At 36.0% G+C, this 21857-nt stretch overlaps 2 protein-coding genes across 3 annotated transcripts in view; one reads left to right on the forward strand and one right to left on the reverse strand.

The window, feature by feature from the left end:
• Nucleotides 1-21857, forward strand: part of LOC119074935 (connectin) — a 109963-nt gene that overhangs the window by 29083 nt on the left and 59023 nt on the right. The window lies entirely within an intron of this gene.
• On the reverse strand, nt 13888-16176 carry LOC119074997. The gene has a single exon (XM_037181400.1). It carries the CDS (start codon nt 16174-16176, stop codon nt 13888-13890), a length of 2289 nt encoding a protein of 762 aa, XP_037037295.1.

Consider the following 21857-nt stretch of genomic DNA (forward strand, 5'->3'; position numbering starts at 1 on the left):
GGACTAACTAAAAATGATTGATTGTATCGAAAAACATTTAATTCACAGGCGGCAAAAGTCGCCAGAGTTCGCCGGGGTACATTTTCATCAGAAAAATAGCACTTCATCAAAAAAGATACAGTTCGGCGATTTTAATTTCCACATAAATAGAATGCTGTGACCTCGATAGACTCATTTCAGGAAAAAAATCCCATGTGTAAATACTTTCGACTAAAAGTTTTTTCAAGCTCACCGTGATCACATACGCGCGATGTTCGGATGTCAAAATTACTTGACTAGAAGAATAATTCAAAAATTACACTTCAGTTCTATGTTGTTGTATCGTTTTCGCTTATGTGATAAAATAGAGTACACACTTGTCACTATCAGTCTCGGCAAGCCTTCTTCTAGACAAGTGTGTAATATATATTATGAATCTGTTGCCAAGATTGATATTTTGACGTGTAGGACATTATTGCCCTAGCCGAAGGCGTGGGCCATATTGCCTACACGTCAAAATAACAGTCTGGCAATAGGTGCATATCATATTTTATCTGTCGAGAACAGATATATCGAGATAAACAAAAACTCCCTAGAGGGATAAGCTCGAGATTATCGTTCTAGACAGATAATATACATTACATGCTGAGGTCGTCGAAAGACGTGCTTCAAACATGAAAAGTACTGTTTTCGACGCATGTAGCATGGAATAGTTATTTATCTACAAAGGTAGGTGTGAAGGTATTTTTTCGGCTTCGCCTCGGGTCGACAATCGACATCTAGTGCGAAGAAATACCGGCATACCTACCGTGGTAGATACAACGTTTTTCGCAATTTCGGGCCATAAACACCTTTCCAATGCAAAATATTACCAAAATTTCTACCAAACATTCACATGCAAACATGAATTCATTTGAACGATCAAGCAACCTGCACTATATACACATTGCAATGTGATGTATAGAGACGCGCTAAATAAAATCAAGTAGTCAATGCTTAGAATGTACTGAATAATTGCGTGACTCTGTAGCCGAATGGCTATGGTCGTTGCTTGGTGTTTGGAAGAATTTTGGTGTTGGGTGTTCAAATCCTGGTTTGTGCAAAGCTTTTATTTATAAAATTTAGCCTTTCTTAAAGGTACTAAGCTCTGTAGCGTGCGAAAAAAAGGTGAAAAAGCCCAAGTGCGAAAAAAAAATCAAAAACGCACTGTGAAATAAATACCTTCAAAACGACATTAAATGGATGCATGGAAAGGTGATGATTATGGTCCGGAATTTCGAAATAAGTTTTTTCGCAATTCCGGTCCATAATCATCACCTTTCCATGCATCCATTTAATGTCGTTTTGAAGGTATTTATTTCACTGTATTTCTGGACACAGTGCGATATTAACTTTTTTTCGCACGCTAAAGAACCTATTACCTTCAGCGAAGGCAAAATTTTTATAAATAAAAATCTTGCATTGACCAGAAATCGAACCCCCGACACCAAAAGGTTTTTGAACACAAAGCAGCGACTATAGCCATTCGGCTATAGAGTCACACAATTATGCCGAACGTATTGTTGAAGCGTATATACTAAGCATTGACTACTCGATTTCATTCAACGCGTCTCTTTACATCACATTGCAATGTGTATCATAATGCAGCCTTCTTGATCGTTCAAATGAATTTCTGTATACACAAGAATTTTGGAACAAAATGTAGGACATGTTTTGCATTGGAAAGATGATTATGGCCCGAAATTGCGAAAAACGTTAGGCATACGCCTTTGCCTCGGGTCGACAATCGACATCTAGTGCGAAAAAATACCTTCATACCTACCTTGGTAGATAAATAACTATTCTGATTCACTTTCAATTTTAGAAATCATTTGATTCGTGCCGAAATAGCCGTTTAAACGATCATGGTTAATCATGGCAGGATTTGCTGATTACGTTTGTTACATTTATCCTCGTATTTATCATAACAATCACAGGTAAATGCTGTCGATGTTTCCATGAATAACACTTTTGTATTCCTATTATTCGTTCCGTTTAAATTTTCTCTGAATATATTCAACAACAGTGTTACAACGGGGCACATAATATATACTTGTTCTATGGCCGCTGTTAAATTCAAATAATATTTTCAAATTTTCACTGACTTTGAAAACGTGACTTTTGCTGTTTCGATAAAACAAATATAAAGAACGCAATTTATGGCCTTTTATAGAAGTTCGTACAAAAGAAGGAAGAAAAAAAAAAAAAAAACTTTCAGATGAAACGTGCGCTCGCTCTTCGATGTTAATGAACTGAAATTAGTCAACATTTTGACGGGATAACACTCATAATCGACAGAATTTTGCAGAAATATTTTCACTTTGTTAATGCTTTCAATTGGTGGGATATTCTGTGGAAAAATTATGCTGAATTTATACCACTTCAAGCACAATAAAATCTCATTTGAAAAATTCATGAGTACCATCGTTCCAAAGACCCACATTTGTATGAATTTCTAGGAAAATTATATTTAAAGAAAAAATTAAATTGAAGACTGAAATTGACAAGTGTTCTCTTCGTCAAGGGCCATTTCTTTCATTTTTCGATTTAGTTTATGACAATAGATTCGGACGTCTGGACACGACGATTTCTCAACCATCGAGACAGCAATGGTACCATATTGACTGACACACTATATTTTTCTTATGTCTATTTATGCAATATAAACGGTTCAGCAACCAAGTGCATGACATATATTTTTCTGTATACGTGAGAGTGTATTGGTGAGCTATGATATGAATCGGTCGGTAGGGAAAGCAAACGGTCGAGAAGGAAAGTAACGGTTGGGAAGGAATGCACCAACACACTCTCACTATTATAGAAAAACATCTTTCGCCCGCGCGTGCACACACATCTTGTGTGTATTGGGGTATGTTGAAATATACTATTGTTCGATACCTGCCCAATTGTCGAAACGATAGCTTTGGCTATACATAGTAAAGGAAAATCAATAAATATTGCATTTATTAGTACAACGCCGTTACTATATAATTTAACAATAGGAATCACAATGCATATTATTCATCACAACCAAATATTATGTCTTTAAACTGACGTACAATAAATGGCTAATTTAATATTTATTATACTCTTTATCGCGGAGGGAATTTCCTGTAAATGTGTGTGTTGCAGGAAGCCTAACAGCGTATTAGTTGTAGAGAGGTAGCATAAACGACCACCAAGACAAAATTGTGTTTACGCTAATTAATAAAACAGCAGTCCCACGGAAGCGCAAGCTTATTAGGCGAGGAGGAGGAGTTAGAAGAAAGCGTGCGCTTCATAAATATTACATTGGTTGTTTGCCCACATTGAGCGAAATTTCCTGCGTGCTATGCGTATATCATTCGTGCCCCCTGTTAAAAAGTGTGCTAAGGTAGTTATACAGCGGGCTCGAATATAATACGTCCAAGACGTATTTCGCTTTGACACAGATTTAAAAATATGAATTTTATTAAATTCACCTAGGATATACACCATATTAACCACTTTATAGTAGTTGTTATACATTTTAGCAGTTATTGGTGACAAATACTTCAAATTAAAAACTGTCTTCTTCGGGAATTGAGCCGGGGACCTCTGAGTCATAAGCAAACCATCTTTCTAATGTTGCAGTACAGTATTGTTGGTTGACATTTCTTATGACCCTCACTTGGAAGAAATGCCATTTAGCATTTAGAAAAATGTCAGGATTTGACTCATTCCAAGTTAACGTCTTATTGTTGAAGCGTACTTTGAAAGCCATAAACGTATGTGGCATGGCGTATAAGTTATTAAGTTACGCAGTGCACTTTATAACGTAACTCACAATGATGTGTCGTTTTTTAACATAATTGAATTATAATTTCAACTTAAACAACTTTATGATATGATTACGAAATGCAGCCTCTTCATAAAAAATGAAAGTATTTTGACGAGAATTTTTCTAATTTACTAAAATAATTTGTGGAGAAATATGCCCACTATATATCCACTATATACGTTTAACATACGTGATTTGCGTTTAACTTCCGTCCCACTCGTAAGTTATTCACATTCCACGTACATCAACACAATACGCAAAACATGAATATTCTAATCTGACAATCGAAATACGTAACTACGGTTTCAACGCGTCTCAACTATAGGAAACATTGTCTGTGTATCATATACGTTAATGATGTATATCATACCGTTCCGATGAATTTTACACATACCCGGAGTATTGCCTGAGTTTTCTTTTTCTGGGTGCATATTGTGGAATGGGGGAGATGCGTGTGCAAATTCCCGGTATCCGAGTAAAAAGTTCCCGGTAGCCAAAAGTGGATATAAAATAAAGTGCGTACGTATAACTCTTCCTATGAACTTGATTAACTATGTTAAGAATAGTTACATCTAGACACTCTGCGATGTAATTCACTCTAAATATGTATAGAAATTGAATCAAAGCAAGAAGGCCAATTGAATGAAATGTGATCTTAGAAACCTTGGACCTTAAATACCGAAGAAAATATACGAACGGTCGCATTTAATAATTCGTACGGGACACAAGTCCCAAAATAAGATCTTTTATTTCAAGAGTATTTGGAACAAACTAGAAATGTCTTGTCTTCGACCTGAGCTATAAACTTCCTACACAATAAGGATTTCTATTCAAAAGCATATGTTCGTCATCAATTACTTTCTCTATTTTCCTATCTATTTGCTACATTCGGTATGCACTTATTGTAGTTAGACCTTTTTATCAAAGTTATTTAGAGAAAAAGAAAATTATTCAAATAACAAAATAATGATCAATTTAAAATCGCTGATCGACAATTCTTATTTTTTGTGTATTATTTTTCGTATTTTCATCGAACGTGTATAACGTGTATTCAATATGTTTTCGGTTTTTTATTTTCGTATAATAGGAAAATAAAACTCCCCAGAAAATTCATCATATATAATGAAGCTATTACTCAAGCAAAGAAAAAAAGGGAAAAACTATTTTTGAATAACAATTTTCCTCATTAATAAACATCATATTCATTCAACATAATAACATACATTTTACATATACGAAAAATTGTGCCTCTATCTACATTCCCAGCTACTTGGGTGGCGCCATTTCAGTAGGGACCATATTTTTCTACCAGTTTTTTCTTCGCTCTCTTCTTTTAAACGTGAGCTGTATGATTACTTTGTCGAATTAATTAGAAGTTTTGGTTTGCAACCAGAACTTAATGCGCATGGAATGAAGGTTTGTTTTCATTAATTTACCTTTGAATGGCTTGGTTGCAAGCCGAGCATATGGAAAGAGAAAAATTATTTTTATAAAAAAAATTTCTTTTGAATAGTAGATTTTCAAATATGTTTAACATATTTTCTACTTCATTAGCTCGACTTGTCTATGTTGAATGGATTTTTGATGAGGAAACCGTACATAAGTCGTGGTTTACAAAAATAAAGTGAAACATATGTGATAAATCAAACTCATTGTTTGAATCCTTTCATTAGATTAATTACCATGGTAATATGTCCATTAGGACGATGGCTTCGAAGGAAAATTTAAATAATAGAAACTGTATGCAATGAGTTAAATTTTCGGAACATTTAATACGCTTTCGTTTGCGACATAAATTCAACGCGGAAAAGTGTTTTTTTTTCGAACCAATTTTTACTTCTGAGTACCATTTACAGAACATAAATCGCTTAACCGATTTCCAACGATTTTTCCGCATAAAGAGTAGGGTGTGTCGATTTCAATTTTTATTTTTAGTGATTCCGGATACCGACCTACCGCGATTCACCATCGCACTAGCAATAATAATCAGCAAAAAGTTTTTTTTAGAAGTCAATATAAGCTTGCACCATTGTTTTTTCAAAAAATTTCGAGCTAAACGAGGTAGTTGGATTGTGGGTCGGAACCAAAAAAAATCTACAGATGCTTTTGCAGAGTTTTCACTCTGTACGGCATCTAGGAGGGTCTACTAGACCATACAAAAATTAAAAAAAAGTTAAAAAAATGCTTTACCGTGGTTTTGGTGTAGCACCAAGTTTCACCGAGATGCAATTTTCAAGAAACTTGTAAGTGAAAAAGTCATCTCTTTTGGGTGAATTTTTTTCAAGCTATTGTTGTGATAGCTCATTTTGTAGGTATTTCAATAGCGCATCCAGCAAACATACAGTTTAGGTAGGTAAATTTAAATATTTTTTGGTTTCGCTGTTGGAAAGCCCAAAAAATGGGGCATTTTTTCGGGTATTTTCGAAAACATAACAAATTGGCTTCTCCTAAAAAACGAAATTTTACTATTTTCAGCTTTTAAATGTGTTATTCATGAATAATATTCAAATTTCTGTCAAAATTTTTCATTTACTCACTGTATTTAAAATGTTAATTGTCTCCATACTCGATGAAATGCCCCATGCTTCTTCTTGAAAATTGCATCTCGGTGAAACTTGGTGCTACACCAAAACGACAGTAAAACATTTTTTTAACTTTTTTTTAATTTTTGTATGTTCTGGTAGACCCTCTAGATGCCGTACAGAGTGAAAACTCTGCACAAGCATCTGTAGATTTTTTTTGGTTCCAACCCACAATCCAGCTACCTCGTTTAGCTCGAAAATTTTTGAAAATACAATGATGCAAGCATAAATTGACTTCTAAAAAAAAAATTTTGCTGATTATTATTGCTAGTACGATGGTGAATCGCGGTAGGTCGGAATTCGGAATCTCTAAAAATAAAAATTGAAATCGACACACCCTAATAAAGAGTGGTTTATATTCGGACTTGGCTAAATTTAATTCAAAGCTAAATGACCATCAGATAAAAATTAAATTTCAAACGTTGCTACCATTCGAAGTTCAAAAATTGTTTACCATTTTCCTGGATTTGATTTAGAGTTTCAATTTAACGGTTAAATAACTCAGAAAATCTGCATAAGCCAAGAGCCCAAAATAAATCCAAACCAAAAAATATAAAACCTCCCATCTGGGTCTGCATGTATTTCATTTTTTTTTCAATTTGTCTCTTTTACCAACCTTATTTATAACCACATTACTATTTTAGCAACCTATCCAACTCTGTTGTGTTTTATCTAAATATTTTTTGAAAAGCCACCCCAACTCATTGGGTTCTACATAATTTAAACTTACTTTTCAAAAGCACTGCTGAATCTCTCTCTGTCTCTCTGTCATATGTACATAGAAAATAAAATACTAAGCGTATCCTCTCGGTGCAAAATATAAGTTATTACCCCAACGGTTTCTATATATGCATACACATACCACGGGCACAGGTGCCTGATTGTCGGATTAACCAAATATCTTGATCCTTTTTTGGACTTAAACTTCATTAAAATTAGTTACAAAAAATTCATTTAGATACGGTGACCATGTCGTTTTATTTATATATTATTCCGCAGGTATGGAAGGATAAGTGTATACACACAGCAATATAGATAAAACAGAAAATAAATAAAAAAGAAGAGAAAAAAATCTTAAAAAAATAACAGGTGGAATGTGGGTTCGGGTTTGTGAATTTTGTTTGTTTTATAAAATGGATTTTAAAAACCGTAGGTGCTAAAAGGTATTATACAATGGACTGACACTTTTGTGGGTATTTTTTTCTGTTCTTGTTTTCTTTCGGTTATGGTTCTGGCGGGAAAAAAAAGGCACAACGACGTACCTGTCCATTTATTAACATGGATATTGATTTTGGCAAATAAATGGTTTCCTGGAAGATGACAGTTTTTTTTTGTCGCTTGCGACATATTACTTTTTATGTGATTGGACATTGGTTATTGAACGAAAAAGGCCAGATGACAGTTTATTCTTCCATTCTTTCTTGTAACGCTTTCCGGTTTTCATATCTGACACAAATATCTTGGACAAATATGTTTTTCGCTCAGTTTTCCGATTTTCCGATCAAAGTTGTTTCTATAAAATTTGGCAGATTATTTTTGTCTGTTTATGTTTGCTTGGTATATTTATATTCAAAAACTGACGGAAACAATGCCAAGAAACATATGATTTCAGTTCTGTATCTGTGTAATGTAGCGAAAATGTTTCGTTGCTGTTAAAGTTTTTTTTTCCTGTTCAACAAATCCACATAAGAAGCAGACGAGTTGTTATAACCTGGAACGTTGCTAAATGCCACATACTTGAGCAAGGATTTTGATCAATTATTTGTTGTTCATTTTTTGTGAAAAAGTTTGGAATTTATAGGGTGAAGCAAGTAAAACGATAAAAAGTCAGCATCTTGTGTCAGATGCTGTTATATCGTTATCGTATGACAATTGTTCACACAAAACATGTAAATCAGAAAAATCGAACCATTCAAAGATTGTACGCATTAGTTGTCCATAAAAGTTCTCTGTCTTGAAACTCGACAGCATCCTTTTCAACTCTCCATTTAAACTTCTCTTCTTACTCCATCACTTCACTAAGAACAACAGTTGAACAGGTTTAGTTGCTCACAGTATATAATAGTATTATATATGCGTTATGCGTTGAAAACCATACTTTGTGCCACCGAGAATTGAAATACGACTCTTTTCAGCACTCATTTTAGTGTTGTAAAGTGACTTATTTCAGCACCCGTTTGATGTGACATTACAACACTCAAAGCAGTGTTGATATGGAATTTGTATGAGTTGTTGTTACAGCATTCGTTTGAGAAAATGTAAAGCAATGTGAAAATTATGATTTTTTGTGCTCTTGTCTATTTCAATTCTCGGTTGGCACAAAGCATGATGTGTTACACGTATTGCAATGAGATTTTTTCAGCACACGACCCAAGTTTTCCTTACGAGCGGAGCGAGTGCTAGTTCAGCTAGTGCTGCAAAAATCAGCATTACAATACTTGTAACACAACATACCATTTCATGTTTCAACCACTTTTTTCGACGCTATCAGCATGTAATAGTTATTTTACAAACACATGCTAAAAGGCTTCGTTAGCGAATGAGAGGTTTCCAGCACGAGCTGGAGGTAAATTCACTTAAAAAACACTTTTAGCATAACTTAGGAACAACGTTTTTCCTAAACGACACTGGAAAGTCGCGACATTTCAAAACTGGTTAGGAAATAGTATGTTGTGTTACAAGTATTGTAATGTTGAAATTGAAAATTGGGTCGTGTGCTGAAAAAATCTCATTACAATACGTGTAACACATCATGCTTTGTGCCAACCGAGAATTGAAATAGACAAATGTACAAAAATTCAGAATTTTCATTGTAAACAATCACTCTTCGAATTTGATCGATCACGTTGCTTTGCATTTTTTTAAAACGAATGCTGTAATAACTCATACGAATTTCATTTCAACACTGGTTTGAGTGTTGTAATAAGCCATGAAAACGGGTGTTGTAATTTTGGACATTTCAATCTAGTTATCGATATTGAAATCCGTCGTATTTCAATTCTCGGTGGCACAAAATCCATTACATAACTCGTTTTTGTGTGGTTATTGACCTCGGTTTCGTCTCGTAACCACAAAATTCACACGAAAACTCTACTTTTCATCTTTTTATCCCTAGTCCATTGTCACATTGTCGTGTGATTCACAAGAAAACTGGACTTTCAGGTCCCAGTGCCAGCACACTAAATTTTGTTTGAGTAAACCGACTTTTTTACATTTTTTGACCCTGATTGGTTAATACTGCCGTACAACATTTGAAAGGAAAGGGAGAAAAGATTATATGTGAACACCTCCCAACAATAGTTGTTTGTTTAACAAGGGAAGAAAAGTTGAAAGTTGTATTTCTGGGATGTTGTTTGTGGCCAGAGCGAGGGCTACAATTCACCCGAGTTTCCATCTTTTTTCTAGAGGTATACACAACGTTTTTCACAACAAAGGCTTCCGAAGTTTAAGTTGAAGGGAGGCTTATGACGTGGTACGGCAAAATAGACTTCATTATCAATTTTGTAAATTTCTTTTTGTTCCATAGTTCCACAGATATATGAGAAAAATCTTAACAGTCCTTTGGACACACTAGATAGTTAACTTATGAGGCCAAGTACTCCGTACGGGTCTAATAGTTTTATGAATATTTCCAATAATTCATCAGAAATCGACAGAGATTCTGGCCACAAATTAAACTTTTTAATGGGAAAACTCTAATTATCCTTAAAACGTTTCCTTTATACGCCCAAAATGTTTCCGCTCTGTTTTCTTCCTGGTATATCATAATAATTTTCATGTTTTGTCTAATTGGTTTTCTGTTGTGGATAGGCTACAATGATCAAACTCAATTAAATAATCAAATTTATTTCACCGATTGTCAAACACACCCGAAATATTCATTCGTTTTCGTTCAGATCCTAAATTCATTAACAAAATCGCTTAACCATTAATCGTCATTAAACACGACTTTAATTGGTATATAAAATGAAAGGGAGTAGGAGAGTGGAATTTTCGAAAACAAATAAATTTAATTAAATAAAATGAACGAATTAAAGATTTTATTGATCAATTTAGATAACGAATTAGTAATATACGTTGGACAATTAATTAATTATGCTAATCGCGTTCAATTTTCTGTTCAAATACCCTGTTAGAGTGAGTAATTTTGTCCTAACCAACCGACCAACCGTTTTGTACGAAACGCTGATACAAATTCTCATTTGATTAATTCGCTAGAACTTAGTTGACATCGACCGAAAGTAATTCTTTTTATTGCTTTTAATTTCTTTTTCTATAATAATATTCCAGCTTCAAATTTACTCACATTTCATTACACAAAATGAAGATTAATTTGTCATGCGACTCGCTGATACGAAATCGCGATCGACTAATCTTTCTGTGTTTTCAAAGGCAATGTTAGCAATATTGTGAGTCACAGCTTAAATTCCATTCAATTTACGAGAAATAATTTTTAAATGAAACGGAATTTCTTCGTCTTCGCATAAATTCTGTTAATTAAAAAGTTGAAAAAAAGTTGTCTTTCAGAAAAGTGAAATTTAATTCCTATGGGTCAACGGTTTTATTTGTGATTATGATGTGTAAGAGGAGCATATTATTGTGCTTGGGTTAGTGGTGTGTCATGGTAAAATTTTGTCTGAGAAGAAATTCCATCGGGCTGAAGTTAGCCCAACGCCAAAATTATGACTAGTAACAAATATGCTTATAAGTACATAAGATGCATGTGTATGTGTGTACACTGTACATAACAAATCATATTACATAAAGAGTTATGCTATCGCTATTATGTACTTATGCCGGCCTCGAATTTGGGTCGGACCCAAATGTTCTTTAACTTTAAATTGTATACATTTGGGTCGGCCCAATATGTTCAGCTCTTATGACTGCCTCGAATTTGGGTCGGACCCAAATGTTCTTCAGTTTTGAGTTTTATACATTTGGGTCGGACCAATATTTCAGTACTTATGACTGCCTTGAATTTGGGTCGGACCCAAATATTCTTCAGTTTTGAGTTTTATACATTTGGGTCGGACCAATATGTTCGGTAATTATGACTGCCTCGAATATTGGTCGGACCCAAATGTTCTTCAGTTTTGAGTTTTATACATTTGGGTCGGACCAATATGTTCAGTACTTATGACTACCTTGAATTTGGGTCGGACCCAAATATTCTTCAGTTTTGAGTTTTATACATTTGGGTTGGACCAATATGTTCGGTAATTATGACTGCCTCGAATATTGGTCGGACCCAAATATTCTTCAGTTTTGAGTTTTATACATTTGGGTCGGACCAATATGTTCAGTACTTATGACTGCCTTGAATTTGGGTCGGACCCAAATGTTCTTCAGTTTTGAGTTTTATTCATTCAACGAAGGCTAAATTTTTACAAATAAAAATCTTGCATTGACCAGAAATCGAACCCCCGACACCAAAATGTTTTTGAACACAAAACAGCGACTATACCCATTCGGCTAAAGAGTCACACAATTGTACCGAACGTATTGTTGAAGCGTATGTACTAAGCATTGACTTCTCGATTTCATTCAACGCGTCTCTTTACATCACATTGCAATGTATATTATAATGCAGCCTTCTTGATCGTTCAAATGAATTTCTGTATACACAAGAATTTTGGAACAAAATGTAGGACATGTTTTGCATTGGAAAGGTGATTATGGCCCGAAATTGCGAAAAACGTCGTATCTACCACGGTAGATATGCCGGTATTTTTACGCACACGAAGTCTTGTCGACCTCGGCTTTGCCTCGGGTCGACAATCGACATCTAGTGCGAAAAAATACCTTCATACCTACCTTGGTAGATAAATAACTAATATTACATACACGTGCAAAAAAAAACCCTTAAAGGATGAAGGTGTCATTGCTGTGGATGTGAAAGCTGGACTGGCAATCACTCCGTTAAAAAATAGCCGAGGGGAAAACTGCTCCGGAAAGTCATGGTACAGGGCTCAGAAAAGTCATTATACAAATACTTCATACAAAGTCATGGTACAACAAAAAATTCCAAATAAATTTACCAAAAATAGGCACTTGGTGTGAGTCTATTTTTGTCAAGAATACACGAACGACAACGATTTCATCCACAGAGATGAACTTAACCTAAATGTCAAAAAATTTCTTTGTAAATCTTTCGTTACATTTTCGTCAACCTGAAAGTTGAGGTTAGGTTGCCTTTTGTGTATATTCAGACGTAACCTCACTTATTTCTATGAATTTTTTTTAACGTGGATGACATTTCTTAACGTCCTTGAATCCTTCGGATAACAGAACATTTCTGCTTTCCCTGGACTAATTAGCGTAAAATGTTTGCAAAATGTTATTGATTTCTCGACAAAGGGATATTCAATATATTACGAATTGTGTGTATCTCGTTAAAATTTTATTCGAAACAATGTCATTAAAGCAAATTGGAGTAAACGAGTTAAAAATATTCAAACGAAATTACAAACAAAATTTTTAATTAACAATTTGTTTTTAAATGGCTTTGTGTATATTTTGAAACCTGCATGCATACAGAAAAAACAAAATGTTTACTAAAATATACAATTTTGTCTGCATGAATAGAAAACATATAATGCATCCCATAGAGGAAAAACTCATAATGATTTTTTTTTTGTTTTATATTTTCCATTTTACACCGTAAAAGCAATATATGAAGTGACAGCTTCAAGTAAAAATAATTTTTTTTTATTTTAATCATAAATAAATATAACAGCCACATTTTGAATTGTGGATGGTGGAAAATGAGGCATGTAACCGTGTGCATGTGTGACGCACGTCTGAACAATGTTCACCGAACATATAAACTAAACATGAGAATGTTTATGTTACACAATACGAGTTTAATTAAACAATGGAAATTTTGATTTGAAATCGTTGTCAGCAGTCGGATTTCGTATAATAAGGGCTAACAATATGAACGAGAATATAGTTAGATTAATTTTTAACGAACCATTCTTTTAAAACCTCTTCTTTGTTTGATGTTGCGTATTCGCTTCAATGAAAAGAGAATTGGGTGGCGTTTTTTACATGTGATACCTTTGTCCATCTGAACCATGCTTGTTTTACAAAGAGATCTGACATTTTCATAAAATTCTTAATTCAATTACTAAACTTAAATTCACTTTGTTGCTTCTTTCATTTCATTTTTATTAATTTTTTTTTTTTTTTTTGTATTTCCAATTTCCACATTTATTATGAAATTTTATTTTAAGCGGTGACTCTTTTATAATTATGTTATTGCGTTAGGTCTAATTAAACAATTTTCGAAAAACACTTGTGATGCTAATTTACAATCAGTTTACAAAAATTAATCACATAAAAATCACATTACAAATATCACATAGTTACGCGATCAAATCGCAAAGTCTCACAACCGAACAAGACGAAAATAAGAGAAAAATGACAAATAGTAATGACTAGCGAAAAACGCGGGAATGCTAACAGCGAATTGGCATCGGTATATAATCAGAGGTAGTAGATCTCTTCAAGATTGGTATCCGATGGTATCGTGCCTAGAACAGCTGCTGCGTTTCCTCTCTGGATGGCAATACTGAGGCGTTGGATTAGAAAACTAGTTGATCGTTTCTCACCTGTAACATTTTGTAGCAGTTCCCCAATGCGTCGGATAAGCTTCAAGCCTCTCTCACCGATGGTTCCCAGAGTTTCGATGCAAATTGGCACGACGTGATATGTGGGAGTTAGATTCCTATACAGCCGTAGTTTGTAAGCCTCTCGTGTTCGAGCAGCGAAACCAGCCGTCCGTGAGTTACCTTTGACATATGATGGTGCTAGGGTGTCGGCACACGTGAAATCCCAAACCAAGGGCTTTCCATTTTGCCACGGGACCAAGGTAAGCCCGTCCGGTTTCTTTCCATCCGACCTGTTGCATCCTGTTGGTTCCAGGAGGGCTGGGATTTTGCTGGTCACGAGAGACCGTTTTAACAAGTCGTTGGCGATTGCGTGTCTTGCCCACCGGCCAGCACTGTTTTTACAACATAATCCGTGAAGGCCCAATTCATCAACCTCCTTGCCGCAGATACATGTGTGTGGGACGCACAATGGGAGCCCTAGACGAAGTGAAACGGCGATCCGAAACGATTGGTTGTCCAGTAGTGTGCCCAATGAAGCGAATGGAAATGCGTTCAGCCAGGCACCTGTCTCCTTGTTATTGTTTGCTAGCAATCGAGCCTTTGATGTTATGCTTGTTGACTGTTCGGAAATGTCTCGTTGCAGTTTAGTACACAAAGCCAAATCCCACACGTGCTGGAACTTTTGTTCTGAAGCGTCCGGGATTTCTTGCAAGGCTAGTGACGACCATGCATCCAAAGCTTCGAGTGTTGACGGATCAGCTTCCAATGAGAAAGAAGGAACGATGTTGCGTACCATACCGGCGAATGAATGAATTGAGCCCAAAAAACTGGAGTAGCAGAGGTTTGTGGCGTTTCTTAGTCCCAATCCACCCAACTTGACTGGCAAAGTGGCTTCGTTCCATGAATTTTCTGTGAAGCGGCAATTCACGATACTTTCCATTGCATCCTTCAGTACCCGATCGTATTCTTCTAGTTCGTCCATAGCATTCCAACAAGGTGTGGTTCGAAGCAGGTAGCTTAATTGAGGAATTGACAGTGAACTTCGGAGCAGGCAGTAGGAGTGATGCGCATTCAATTTGTCCATTCGGCCAACCATGATTTTCAATTTGCGCAGTTTCTTATTAATTGCTGATTTGATTCCCGACAATGTCAATGGTGAGCCCAGCAGTTCAATGTCGTCTTGACGTTCCACGATACCTGGAGCGACTTGGTTGATTTTTTGCAGAATGTGGGCTCGTTCTTCCGGACGGACGACTCCCAGTATTTTGATCTCGCACTTGCCGAAATTTAGTTCCAGTCCAACCTCGGATGATTTTGCTATGATAGTTTCCAAGTCGTTGATCACTACATCTGGTTCACCTCCAATCGTTCCGTCGTCGATATACCAAATGTTGAATTCCGATTCCAAACAGTTGACCATGTGGTGTATTCCCATGCAAAAAGCCGCCGGGCCGCACGGATCTCCTTGTTGACAGCCTCTTTGGGAGAGCATGGTGAAATCGCCGAATGATAGCCAGGTTGGCAGGCCGTAGCACTGTTTCATGAACAAGTAGATGTCCGGACAATTTGCTTTAACTGCTTGCAGCATGGGCTGGCGCTCCATTTCGTTGTACGCATTCTTATAGTCAAGTTTGACGAAGATTTTAGTCGATTGGTGTCTGTAGTTCACGAAATGCCTCGCAGCGTGTACTCCAGCTTCCGCGCCTCCGCGGGTACCGAAACCTAGTTGTTTGGGGCGTAACTGTTCTCCCGTTCGGTCGGCAATCCTAGAACTTCCGATTCTCGCTACTAGCCTTCTAATCGTATTCCCGATTGCAATCGGTCTAATGTTGTTGTCCTTCTTGTTCAAACCGCACAGTGTGGCTCCATATAAGAAATGAGTCACGTAATCTGGAACTGACCCGGCCAGACAAAAATCGCCGAAACTGCTTAGACTCTCCAAGAACTTAACACCGTGATCGCCGGTCTCCTTTCCCACGATGTCCTTCATATGCTGTGGCCTAATTCCATCCATACCTCCCGAGCTGCCAGCGGCGAATCCCATGATGGCTTTCATCGTTTCCGTTACCGACACTGGCTGGATGTCGAGAGCTGGTTGTTCTTCGATGTCGATTGGAATGGCGCTGGTCGGATGTTTTTCCAATAATTTTTGATACGTTTCCATATTGGCTGCCGCGATTGAGTCGGTGGATGACAAAATGCGGATGGCGCCGCTCACATTCACATTCATAAAAATTAAAGCATTCCTACTCTCTACCTCAAGCATTGATTAAGGTGTGCGCAGTAGATCGAGTAGAAATCAGCGGCTGGGAGCGTATTAGCCGCAGTAAGCAGTAGGTGGATTGTCTGCCCTAGGGAATATCTCAAAATATCTAGAGAATTGACTGTGGACAGTGAATCATTGGGAAATCTTTTAATACTCAGACTTCACATAAAGAGTTTGAGCGAAGAACAGATCCAGAAGCGCCCTTAATCAAAGACTTAATGGTATGTTCGTAGCCGTAACTATTGAAATTTACGGTTCCCCAAGTTTGCAGCGTAATGGTCAGACTTGTGCCCTGCGCATTCACTCGCTGAATTTTTGATTTACTGAACAATTTCCTTTTCTCTTTTTTTTCTGTTAATTTCTTCTAGACATTAACATTTCTCTGTGACTGTACTTTTTCACTGCACACACTTCTCTTCGACTACACAAAGCAAAGACCTAAATCATTTTCTATTCCTTCTACACTACACTTGAACTCAATTTTTTGCTTTTTAGTAGCCCATATTTTCTGCCGTGTATAATCTTTTCTGAATGATTTCTACGACAGCAACTCTTACGAGGCATCGGTACTTAGCTAAAGCTGTAACCTACATTTGCTTGTATCGTATTTCATTTTTGATGACCTCTTTTCATCAGAATCCTTTTCGAAATATGTACCATCGCAATAACGACCACGACTGTGTGACTAGCTTTAAATAAAAATTAGTTTTGGTTGTAGTCGAACTGCTGCAACCAAATCTGTTTTCTTTGGAAAGCTAACACATTCGTGGTCGTTATTGCGGTCGAACATTTTTGAAAATGAATTCTGGTGGAAAGATATCATTAAAATTAAATTAAAATCAAGCATTTAAAACAATGAAAGTGTAAAACAGTGTAAAATGCACTCATTTTTTGATTTTCGTACTTAAACGCACTCATTTTTATATTATTTTGACATAAAATGTAAGTGCGTTTAAGACGAATTCGCCGATCGACCATACCTGTTCTAGACTTTCATTGATTTAAAAGACGCCCGAATATATGCTTTGCAGTAAAGCATCGATGCCTCTTAACAACATTTTTCACAAAACTTTACACAAAGTCTTGCGCAAAGTGTAAATGGAAGGAAAGAAAAGTAAGAAAATTTTCATTTATAATAGAACAAAAAATAAACAAACACCGAATGCGACGGTTTATTGTCTTTCATTTCAATAAACCGTCTTCAAATTGTTCCTCTTGACTATTGATAATTTTTTCGCTCCAACTTATTTTACTATCAATAAACATAAAATCACAAATCAATTTCTGAGAGAAATGAAACAACGAAAGTGGAAAATTATATTTAACAAAATTTATGATCGTTGAACGTTCCTTTCTGAACGTCCAATTATTTGGCCAGACTAAAGATTCACCTAAATTTCGATGCCATCAAAATGTTCATATATTTTCGAGAATCAAGAATATTTTTAGGAATAAAATCAAAATCGCTTTCAAGTTGTAAATAATAAGCTTAATCATACAATTTCAATCAGTGATAATGAATTTTGGATGAGGAGGTCTCTTATATTTGAAGTTTTTTTTTTCTTCCTTTTTTTGCTAAGTGCTTTTGTGTACTATGGTAGTATACTGTATCCAATACAATATTCCTTGATATATTGATTTTAGCTTAAGCATCTGAAATCACAATTAGGAAAGAATATAAAACTGAGAGAGCACTTATTTATAGTGCCCTACCCAAATTAAAAAGAAAATGGGCGATAAGATTAGAATTAATGAGTAACAAGAAGTCGGCCTCTATTGAGATATTTTACCTTATATGACAAAATAGGCAGGGAGCATTTGCTAAATTTAAGTTAGGGATCAAAACATAAGGTGTATACAATTAGACGAGATAGCCATTAGGTATTTACATACTTCGCGGGGTTGTTCCGAATACACGTTTAGCCGGGAAGAACCAGACTTGGAATGCGCCCTATCTAAGAAGTATCGACGATTTTCTGTTTATTTTGACGTGGAAATGCTTTGTTGAATAATTTCATAAGCACAAATATTCGGACGAGAATCGAAGTTCATTATAACTAAAATTAGATTCTTTTCCTATCGAACATGCGTAGGAATTAAATGTATAGCTGAGGATACTACAACGATGCCTATACTACACTCATTACTGTGTTAAAATTGTGTAGGTGGAAATTCCACCTTTGCCATTAATGTTCTTCCGTAACACCAGGAGAGTGTATAATAGTTTATACTGAACATTTGGTGTTATTGTGTTAGTCATGAAAAAATCTTATTACAGGAACTACCGGATATACTTTCCAAATTTAATTAAATCTCCGATTAAAAATCACATTGGAGAAAAATTGTTTTATCGAATATTTTAGTTCATGAACGTAACGGTAGCGGATGCTGGGTAATAATTAATTTGGTTTATTTTTTGTCCGCTCCGGAATTCATGTTTATATGGGTAATTCCAGCTAATTTGAGACTTTTCGAAATATTTTCACCAAATGAAAACCGATTTCAGTAAACTTTTTTTTCCTTGAAAGCTGTTGACCAGACGCGTCGATTAACATATTAGGTCGGTGGCCGAAAATCTCGGGGAGATACCACCATAAAAATGTATGCTTGTTTTTAGCAAATTTTTGAAAATTCTAGTTTATTTCACGAAACTTGAACCGATTTCACTAAACTTTTTAGCCCCGTACGAAGTACTGGGGGCTTATAAGATTAATATGCCGTTTGTAACACGTCGAATTGGAAGCAGACAGTAAGGGCAAAGCATTTGATTATGTTCATAGATGACGAATCCGCAATAAAAAAAATGTCCGTCCGTCCGTCCGTCCATCCGTCCGTCCGTCCGTGACCCCTCTAGCTTGAGTAAATCACAACCTTTTTTTCCCCGATTGGTATCGACAAAAGTAAGGTCAAGTTCGAAAATGGGCATGGTGGGGCGGCCCCTCCAGAGCTAGGGCCCTATAGATGTTTTTCAGTCTTTCGACGATATCTACCGAAATACGCACGCAATAGCTGCTTGTGATATTTCAAATGAAAGGTATTGACGAGTAGAACAAAGTTGCTGAACATTGTTTTTGGGTAAGATGCAACGTGGGCTTGTTGGGAGGGCTCAAAGGTCGGTACTCGGCCCTAAGTGTTTTTTGCACATAAATCGAGTATATCTCATCCGGTTTTGCTAGTTTTTGTTTCATTTGAGAGATAATTGAATGCCGAATAGAACGTGGCAAAAAAAGTTTCAAATTTGGGCCCTTGCACTAAGGCCGCTACTCGGCCCTAAGTGCTTTTTGCACATAAATCGAGTAAATCTCATCCGATTTTGCTAGTTTTTGTTTCATTTGAGAGGTAATTGAATACCCAATGGAAAGTTGGCAAAAAATTTTGGGTTTCTAAAATAATGTCGTAAATTGTTGGTTTTATTTGAGAGGTACTTCGTACGGGCTTTCGTAATTGCGCTATGCGCAATTTTAAAAATGAACAGTTTTAGTAAATTTGACAATGCCCAACTTGACTTGCATTTTGGTAACAGACGCATTAGATGGTTGTAGACGTATTAGGGTTCCGGGCTTATTAGGGCTACGGACGTATTATGGTTGCGGACGAAATAGGATTACGGGTTGTACGGGGCTAAGTCGCAGCAAACGCTCCGACTGTTCTGATGCCTTGTTTTTAGAGGTACTTCGTACGGGCTTTCGTAATTGCGCAATGCGCAATTTTAAAAATGAATACTTTCAGTAAATTTGACCATGCATTTTGGTAACAGACGCATTAGAGGGTTGTAGACGTATTAAGGTTCCGGGCGTATTACGGCTACGGACGTATTATGGTTACGGACGAAATAGGATTACGGGTCGTACGGGGCTAAGTCGCAGCAAACGCTCCGACTGTTCTGATGCCTTGTTTTTTGCTGAAAGATATTGACAAGACGCGTAGTCTGACACCAATATGAGGTCATTGGCATAACGTCTCGCGGAGATGTAACCAAAAAGTGTTTGTTTGTATTGCACTTTCCAAGATATTCTCAATAAATCTCAAATGATTTCTGTAAAGTTCTTTCCCTGTAGAAACGAACGCTATAATTCCACAATTGGACCAATGACACGAAATTAAATTTTTAGAAGATTTTTGGTTCATTCTGCTTCGAAGTAAGGTGAAATCGCCTCGACCCAAACGTTGCCGAAATTTCATTTTTTCATAAAAAAAACTGAAGATCGGTGTCATTTGTAAGCTACAGCATATGATTTCACGAGAAAAATAACTTTGGCTCGATCAGGTTAGTTGGGTGAGTGAAGTAGGTGAAATCACTCTGATATGTTGTGAGAATCCGAAAAGTTGAACGAAGTACATTTACCCATGGATGTGTATAACTACACAATAGACCGTGACACTTTGTTTGCAATATTATATACAAATGCAAAAAAACCCTTAAAGGGTGAAGGTGTCATTGCTGTGGAAGCTGGACTGGCAATCTCTCCGTTAAAAAATAGCCGAGGGGAAAACTGCTCCGGAAAGTCATGGTACAGGGCTCAGAAAAGTCATTATACAAATACTTCATACAAAGTCATGGTACAACAAAAAATTCCAAACAAATTTACCAAAAATAGGCCCTTGGAGTGAGTCTATTTTTGTCATGAATACACGAACGACAACGATTTCATCCACAGAGATGAACTTAACCTAAATGTCAAAAAATTTCTTGTAAATCTTTCGTTACAATTTTCGTCAACCTGAAAGTTGAGGTTAGGTTGCCTTTTGTGTATATTCAGACGTAACCTCACTTATTTCTATGATTTTTTTTAACGTGGATGACATTTCTTAACGTCCTTGAATCCTTCGGATAACAGAACATTTCTGCTTTCCCTGGACTAATTAGCGTAAAATGTTTGCAAAATGTTATTGATTTCTCGACAAAGGGATATTCAATATATTACGAAATCAGCTTCCTGTGGTGATAAGTGTCATCCTCGAATTTCGACACGTCGAAAAATTCTCTCGAAAAATTTTTGTAACCATTTCTTTAAACGGTTTTGAGTCAAAGCAACATTTTCTGTGGGGCAAGGACCATCAATTTCCAAAAAAAAATATTTCTGGCTATATTAATGACCACCGAAAAATATCACTTTTTTTAGACATATCTTCCACAAAAACTAATTTTTAATTAACACATTTGTGGTCGTACATTTTTCAAAAAGGACTCTGACGAAAAGATATCATCAAAAATGAAATACGAGACGCAAATGTAGGCTACAATTTTAGCTAAGCATCGAAAAGTGCTAAGTCATATTCGTAAACAAGTCAACAATCGCAAACATAGCACTATCGTCACAGTTAGTCATCTTTCGTTTTACATTTAGCTGATTTGATGCTCACAACAAGTCATTTCTTTTTCTATCTTTTGTCGTAATGAAAAATAACAAATTTTCGAAAAATATATTTTGTTTTATCTGTTATTGAACAACTGTAAACAGAAATAGCATAAAGGAATATACCAGCATGACAATAAATTGGAAAACAACCCTTCACATAAAAAATAAATAAAATAAATTGCAAATTAAATTAAATTTAATTTAAAAATGAACTCACTC

This window comes from Bradysia coprophila, unplaced genomic scaffold, assembly GCF_014529535.1.
Source record: "Bradysia coprophila strain Holo2 unplaced genomic scaffold, BU_Bcop_v1 contig_151, whole genome shotgun sequence".
Classification (NCBI taxonomy): Eukaryota; Metazoa; Arthropoda; class Insecta; order Diptera; family Sciaridae; genus Bradysia; species Bradysia coprophila.

What these genes read in the sequence shown, in the direction of transcription:
- LOC119074997 (XM_037181400.1), bottom strand. Translation starts at nt 16,176, where the DNA reads ATGGAAACGTATCAAAAATTATTGGAAAAACATCCGACCAGCGCCATT.